Here is an 8,630-nt window from a genome sequence, read left to right as displayed (position 1 = left end):
CTGATGCAGTTATAAAAGTAAAACAAGCAAAAGTAAGTCCGATAACTTCAAATTGTCCAGCATATTCAGGCACGTCTATGCACGTAGTCATGAAGAGGGCTAAGGGGGCTTAAGACATCTCTGAAATCCTACAAAAATCTAATTTAAATATTATACAGTGGTAATTAATTTTACTTCCTTATCATGATTAAACACATTGTGTAACAGTTTGTAATATACTGAGAACTTTGCTTCAGGGCTTCTACCCCCTCCCAATTTTTCGCCCCTCCCGAAATAAAAGGTGTCAATGAAAACAAACAGTGGCGTACACAAAGCAATTTTTGTTCTTTAAATAATTTACTTTAATTCTGGCTTAGAACCTTGTTTTAGTATATTGCATGACGAGCATAAAAAGTATGAAGAAAGTTTGTTTACCCACCGGACTTGATTTGATGCCGTTCTCGCTGTCCTCCAGTGATGCGCCTGCTAGTCTGTCGTTATGCAGTCAAGTTGAACAGAACAAATTAATATGGTATAACGTAAAAATATGTAGAACTAAACATTTGTGTTTTGCATTCTTGTAAAAGTGATTATTTGTGGCTATTTGTGTATAGCGGAAATATTTACTTGGCAACACTGAAGTGACGTAAAACTACTGAGTGGAATGAGACGATGTGTTGTGTGATGAAAGATATTTGGCATTTATTTTGTGATTTCTATCGTTTATAAATCGATACCCTTAATTGGAATTAAGGTAAGGAATAGATTATTATCACGCATTTCTTGACAAAACATTTATGAGAGAATATTATAATATTGGTTAGATTAAATGAAACTGTAACAGGCATTGCAGCATTGCATGCTCAAATGATGATGATCGCAGTTAACATTTGCTACCCTATATAACAGGAAATAGCTAGTATACGTATATACTAACCCACTATACGTAACTATATTTGTACAATGAATTTGCATATCTCTTTGAAGACGCTAGTACCTATTCTGTTTGGTTAAACTCTATATCCACTTGTGCCCGAGAACACAAAAATGGCGTCTTGTTTGTGTCTCTTGCAGCTTGATGTTTAGCCATGGAGGTAACGTCTCTATTATTTTGTGCAATGCGTATGTAGAATTTGTGTGACCGGAAGAAAGACAAATATGTTAATAAACCCAAAAACTATAGCGCATTGACTATCTCGCTCCTAATAATGAATACGGCAGTGCTATATCTGATTACTTCCTCGAATTCCCAGAGAAGAAATGACCTGCTTAGATGAACAATTTATAAGACTAGTTCATAAGCTTTTGGAGCGTAGAAATGTAACAGAGTTGTTGGGAGTTGGAATGTATTCTCTTTTTGGGTACCAGTTTCATACATCGGAGAGACATTAAAAACGGATATTATGTGTTTCGCATGGTTCGTACTTACCAATTGTGTATTGCGGAACATAGTTCAAGGTGCCGTTATGGTTTTTACACGAAAACAAACACAATATTTCACATATAGAGTAATTTTGGTAACACTTTACTATACCGGAGACTGATTTCTTCAAATTTACAGGAGAAAGTACTTACGCAAATCATTTTCTGTAGCGTTGTTGATGTTCGGGAATGTAGTTTTGATCCATTTTAATACGAATGCATGTGGTTTTCTACGAAAATCTATTTCCGACGCACTATTGCTGCTGCTACAAGCCGATGTTGTCCGTATATGGTAAATTGCTAGAGTGCTAATGGAACCTAACCTAACCTGGTAGGCATACCTCGTCCCCGTGATGGTTCTTGGGGCTATCGTGAATTTTTGGGCTAATATCAATGGTTTTTGGGGCTACCCGTGGATGGTTTGTGGGAATTAAGGAACAACAGTAAGTACTCGTTAATGTATGAAATAGACATTATTTTCGTTAGAAATTCATTATTTCACCTAAAGAAATGTTCCGCAATCCAGAATAATACGTTAGCAATGTAAAAAATTGGGAAATAAAACATTGATAGGTGTCTCCGGTATAGTAAAGTAGTACCAAAAATTTTTAAAAATTAAAAACACTAGGAATTTTAAATTTACTTTTTTACTTACTTACGGGGACGATTTATGCCTACTAGGTTAGGTTAGGCCTGTTAGGTTAGGTTGCATTAGCACTCCTTTCGTTCAATTTAGCATATACGGACATCAGCAGCTTGTAGCAGCAGCAATATCACGTATTGTGCTCTCGTGTAGAAAGCAAATGGCGGCAGCAGCAATAGCGCGTCGGAAATAATTTTTTAAAAATTGAAAACACTTTAGGAATTTTAAATTTACTTTTTTTCTTACTTACGGGGACGAGGTATGCCTACTAAGCACCGCGACAGATTAAGTTTGCAGCAGGTTTTATGTATCAATCCACTCTAAAACGGCACTCAGCATCCCTGTGCCTGTCTCGCCTTAACCGCCAAGCTGTTCATGTCGCAGACAGTGAGAAAATCTGCAGTATTGAAGCGGAACTATTTTCTGCACGTACGCTTGGGTCTATATATGCGAAAAGTTGCTGCAAGGTTAACCTGTCGCGAGGCTTAGGTTAGGTCAGGCCTGTTAGGTTAGGTTCCATTAGCACTCCCTTCGTTCAATTTAGCATATACGGACAACATCGGCTTGTAGCAGCAGCAATAGCGCGTCGGAAATAGATTTTCGTAGAAAACCACATGCATTCGCATTAAAATGGATCAAAACTACATTCCCGAACATTAACAACGCTACAGAAAATTATTTGCGTAAGTACTGGTATAAGTACTTTCTCCTGTAAATTTGAAGAAATCCGGGTTTACGCATACCACGCATTGTACTCTCGTCCACAACGCAAATGACCACGCAGCAATAGCGCGTATAGTGCTCTCGTAAAAATTCAACCGCATCTTCAACACCTGGCAACAACGTCACTTTGCATCCTGGACACGTCATCTTCTGGAGATAATACCGCGTGGCTTGAAACACTGACTACGGGGCCGTGCTACGCGTACTACGCATTGTCCACAAAGCAAATGGCCACGCAGCATGTATACTGCTCTCGTGTAAAAAGCAAATGGCAGGAGCAGAAATAGCACGTTGGAGAGAGATTGTCGTATAAAACCACATGGATTCGCATTAAAATGGACCAAAACTACATTCCGGAACATCAACAACACTCCAGAAAATGAATTCTGTAAGTTTGAAGGAATCCGTCTCAGGTATAGTAAAGTGTTAGCGATTTCATCAAATTTACAGGAGAAATTACTTACCGAATGCAGTTTCTTTAGACTTGTGGAAGTTCGGGGAAGTGTTTTCTCGCATCGTTCGAAAGCTCTTGCATCCACTTACTTCCAGGTGGATGTAGCCTGTGTGTGATGATGTAATCCTGGTCAGTGTTTCCAAACATGTGTTTGTGTAACTGAAGAAGGTACATTTCCGCAAGTGGTTTGTGAGGCTATGTTTCAATGGTTCGTGGGGCTATGCAAGAATGGTGTGTGGGGCTACGCATATTTTTTCAAAATTTTACAATTTTTAACTATTGTAACCTATACGTGGCCCTACCTAACCTCACCAGAAATGGTACGTGGGGCTATGCGTCAATGGTCTGTGGGGCTACGTAGGTATTTTTTGGTGTAGTGGGGTGGAAACACTACATGCCGAGTATGGTAGTGAAACTGTGACCGCAAGAAGGCAAAAAGAAACTAAGAAAACTTACTCGATATGTTGCAAGTAGAGCTTATTTCCGTGAAATAAGCGAAATGCCACCTTCAGCAATGTTTCTCAATGCAGAATACGTAAGTACGAATATTCAAATTAAATGAACTAGCAAATTTCAGCTGTCTGTCCCTTACGAGAAATTTACCGTTTTCTCCCTTCGTTCAACTTATTTGCGTGTCTGATGCACAAAAGCTCTTGCCTCCATTACGTTTGACTACATGAACCAAATGTTCCGTGTGTTCAATGACATGACCCCCGGTCAGTGTTTCCAAACTCGCCATTTTTTTGCCAGAACATGACAATTTTAACTATGTTTGCCTAACCTTGCATGCATGGTTTGTGGGGCTATTTATGAAAGGTGTGTGGGACTACGCGTGCATGGTTCATGGGGCTATTTATGAATGGTTTGTTCGGCTATCCATGCATCGTTCATGGGGCTATTAGAATGGTGTGTGGGGCTACACGTGCATGGTTCGTGTGGCTATCCGTATTCGAACCCGTAAAAAAAATACAAAATGAGTAACACGACAGTAGGTATTTTTCGGTGAAGAAGGTTGCAACACTGCAAACCCACTGATCATCGACAATGCTAGTCAAGATTTCTCCGCCATGTTGTGTGTGAGAGGAACGAACAATAATTACTCGATATGTGGAAAATTGAAGCTATTTTCGTAAAAAAAAAGTGAAATTCCACCTTAAACAATGTTTTGCAATGCATAATAGGTAAGTACGAATGTAAAAAATGACTAAATGAACGAGTGAAATGTGTTTTCCCTATACCATACTGTTACCAAAAAAGGGGTTGGAAACACTGACAGGGCGTTACGTCATCAAACGTATGCAGCATCCGGTTCACATAAGGGAAAGCAATGGCAATTGTGCACCGGTGAGATATTTCTCTTGAAAAAAACATGATTTCCCGGTCAAATAGATTCCACGATGAAAGAAAATACCTCAACGAACGTTGGAATCCTTAGAGAAACGTAGTTCCGTAAGTAGTTTCTTCTGTAAAAATGAAGAAATGTGTCTGCAATATATGAAACTGTTACTTTTTAATTACTTCTTCCTTATGGTCCAAACACCTCTCAGTCGTTTATTTTGTCGTTTTTAACATTCATACTTACATATTTTGCATTGCGAAAGAGTCTTGAAGGTGGGATTTGGCTTCTTTCACGAAAATAATTTCAATTTTTCACATTACGAGTAATTATTGCTCTTCCTTTTTTCACTTCCGTAACACACAATATGGCGGGCGCAGTTTGACTAGCGTGGTGGATCATCAGTGGTTATGCAGCGTTTCCAACCTTCTTAACCGAAAAATGCCCACAAACCATTTCACGCATAGCCCCAAAAACCATTCACTGTAAGGTTAGGCAAACATAGTTAAAATAAGAGCAACAGCAATTGTGCTTCGGAGAGATATTTTTCTTAAAAAACACATGTATTCCCGGTTAAATACATTCCACAACGAAAAAAATACCTACACAAACTTTCGAAATGCTACAGAAACTCATTCACGTAAGGAATTTCGGTAACGGTTCAGAGTATAAGAAATGTGGAAGAAACCGGAGATGCTTCCGGTAATGTAAATGTAAGCCGAATTTTATTATTACAGAAATGTAAGTTTCATAGCATGTAGATCTCTAAAAATTTCCTTCCGTGCTATGGTGCGCGTCAAATCTCCTGCATATGGCGATAGCCAATAGCAGCGCACTGCAGCTGTGCCATGTCGAAATCTCACACGGAAAAGAGACAGCGTGGTCGAGCGAAACGCCTTGTCGCGGAGAGCACGGAACATTAGATAATATAACATATAATAAACTTAATCTGAGAAAAGAACATACCTGATTAGGGACTGCATAATTCTTTCAATATTCTCAAGTTGGAAGTTAAGTTGTAGAGCCTTTGTAAGATATTTTGTCCCGTAAAGAGTAAGTTATCTTTTTGGCAGTAGAAAATTCGCCACGATCTTAAATTTCAAAGACTGTTCTACGAACTACGTCTTTTTTCAAAGTCATCTAAATTTGTCGTTCTTTTCGGTATGTTAATGTGCTTTCTAGTCTAGGTTATTGAAACATTGGAGCAGGCCCCGATCCACATTGTTTTGCCCCCGAACATATCCGAGAAACGGTAGCTTGATTCACACCACACGCTTGAGCTGTTAGATCCTGACACTTTGTTCGTCACTCGAACACTTTTTTTTTTTAAAAAAAATGTACACCTGAAAAATCACCTGTCGTGCCTGGCTTCGTACAACACTGTATTTTTTCTCTCTTCTCTCGCCATCACTGCCACTTGGTTTACTCAACAACATGCTGCACACACCCACTAAACACATGAAAAGAAACGAACAGTGACGGTATCCTCTTCATCAACTTCTTCTACCATCGCTGGTAACGAACGTGCCCTGTTCCCTTAGCTAATCGGAAAGTTTCAGAATGCATCAGGAACGAAGGGAGAGCAAAAACGATACAATGCAAATACGTTTATAATAACATTGCTTCTACAGAGGGAACAGTAGAAGCTACAATCACGCTTGTTTTTCGTACATACTCGCAAATTCATTATCTTTCCATCTATTGAACTACTGACACTTGAAATAATCTATTTATATCCGAGCGCCAGGTACACGATTTAGTAGCTTCTGAACTAGGCAACGCCGCACGTCCGTGATTCGCTGGTGCTGTTCAGTCGTTCAAGGCCATATGCAGGAGATTTGACGCGCACTCTAGTTGAAAACACCCTTTCTTAGAAGAAACTGGAAATATTTCTGTAGCCCCCACCTGGATGTTTCCTTTGACATGCAAATTTTCCAAATCTTCGATCCCATGTGGGACTGAATCCGTGAACCGATGCCGAAAACCCCTTTATACCTTATGGATGTGACCCACACAGGAGCGGAGGTTCGTCCGACTTAATACATACGATCATGTAAGTCCAGGGGGAAGGCAAAGGGGGCACACCCTGCCTGGAAAATGAGTGTCAGTCTAAAGTTGTTATATTTTACAATTTCATTTCAGTCAGGAATTTTTGTTAATCAGTAGTGACGATTAGGGGTGCAGTTACCCCCGCTTTTTGCTACTTTTGCCCTCACTATGCTAAACTGTTCTTGCCCCCCCCCCCCCTCCCGTTTGGTCACCATGCTCCCCAGTTTTGAAAGGTTTCATTCGTGTTTCATGGTTTTCCTTATTTTCAGCATCACACCCCTAAATTTCATTCCGCACCCCCTCAGCACCCCTTGATGGTTAATCTTGGCACCGTCGCTGTTGTCTGGTAATTTAAAATCTTACTTTTTTAATTTTATTTTGTGGAGATCTGTTATGGTGAAATAATGTACCTCTGTTACCTTAGCCTGAAGACTAGATGCGTGTGTTTGAAGCACCCAATACATTTCATGCCGATTGTAATTTTACTTTTCGAATTTTCACGTGTTCTTGTGTGTGTAGAACGAAATTTGCTAAAGAAAGAAGTTGTGCAATTGAATATTATAGTAATTAATTAACGGATTATATATTTAATTGAAAAACACAAGGTTCAAAACCAAAAATCATGATTTCAAACATGTTTGAAAAATTTCATTTTTGGACTGGAAAACGTGGGAATGTCAGGGAATTTCATAATCAAAAAGTCGTAGCAACCCTGAGAATCTCTTAAAAATGGTTTCCTAAATCTAAGTAGAACTTACAGTGATTGCTACTCATTGTGTCCATCTTTAGGGAATATACAAATGGAGTAATTTCTCAGCATTTTTTTAGTGTTTTGAGCAAGGAATGGCCCTTTCAAATTACCAGCAAGAAAACTTTTTTTTGCTTAACATTTTATTTCTTTTTCTTTGGGGCATATTCTTTTTCACAAGATTTATTATGTAAAAGTATTTTTAATCTTGAGTTTTGTTTTGATAAATTTCTTCTCCTGTTTTTCTAAGTTTTTATTTTTTTTCCAGGTATTTCTGTATTGTGATAAAAGAGAAAATTCGGCTAGTGCTTAGACACTTTGTGACTTCTCAATACCAATGATTTTTAATCAGTGTATGTGACAGTGACAATGTCAGTCCATTATAAGTTTAAATCATCCCTGGAATTTCACACAGTGACATTTGATGGGCTTCATATATCTGTTGGTGATTTGAAGAAGGCCATTCTCCATCAGAATAAGATTACCAAGAGCACAGATTTTGATTTGCAGATCACAAATGCTCAGACAAAAGAAGGTAAGTTGCTGATTTTTTTTATGTATCCTTCAGTGTAAACATCATGGTGAGGAACCTCATCTCTGTTTTTCATGGTCACCATGATTAAACCATTCAGGAAATTGTCATGAACTTCATCTGGGAAGATGAATTATCCCCTCTTTATCACATTGAATCATGATAAATTTCTATTATTATCTGTTGTGAGTATTCTATTATTGTCCATAAGTAAATTGACATCTCTCCAGTCCATGCCGATGCTCGCTCTGTGGCAGAGTAGTTGGCACATCACAGTACTTGCAGTTCGCTGCACTTTTTGACTCTCTTTGCACTGAAGTGGCTAGTTGGTTACATGGTGCTCACAGACTCCCCTACTACTTCAATTTGGTGTCAAGTAGTATATTTGGTGTCTGCTGCACCAATTGCACTACGTTCTGGAGCGGTGTAGCATGTGGTGTACGGTCACATGTGTGCATGTTAACTAATCAAATGAACGTTTAAAGCAGTAGACAGTCATTTGTTGAATATTCTGAACCTGAACACTGCTTAATATCTACTTGGTCGAACATCATTTTCTTGCACCAGCCTGACACCAGTGTACGCCTGCACTACACAAAGTGTCAAAAAGTGCAGCAAATTAGACTTGGCTAGTATGATGCCAGAGATCATGTGTTTGAATCCCAAAGCATTGGTGTTCTTTATGAGTGTCCTTCATCAGTATCATCACTCATCGTGATTAGCCAAAAATGGCAGAAAAGCAAA

General features: G+C 38.9%; 1 protein-coding gene across 4 annotated transcripts in view; it reads left to right on the top strand.

Annotated features, from left to right (window-relative positions):
• The first annotated feature begins 601 nt into the window (after nt 1–601).
• snama (something that sticks like glue) overlaps nt 602–8,630 on the top strand; it is a 184,268-nt gene continuing 176,239 nt past the window's right edge. For all 4 annotated transcript variants that reach the window (XM_083125383.1, XM_083125384.1, XM_083125382.1 and 1 more), the window contains exons 1-2: nt 602–733; nt 7,623–7,889. In XM_083125383.1, the coding sequence (XP_082981509.1) occupies nt 7,724–7,889 (166 nt within the window). In that variant the 5' untranslated portion in view covers nt 602–733; nt 7,623–7,723. The remainder of the gene's footprint in view (nt 734–7,622; nt 7,890–8,630) is intronic.

Source organism: Lepisma saccharinum, chromosome 7 (assembly GCF_977018435.1).
Source record: "Lepisma saccharinum chromosome 7, izLepSacc3.1, whole genome shotgun sequence".
Lineage (NCBI taxonomy): Eukaryota > Metazoa > Arthropoda > Insecta > Zygentoma > Lepismatidae > Lepisma > Lepisma saccharinum.
The sequence above is the reverse complement of the archived record's forward strand: the minus strand, read 5'-3'. Positions and strand labels throughout refer to the sequence as shown.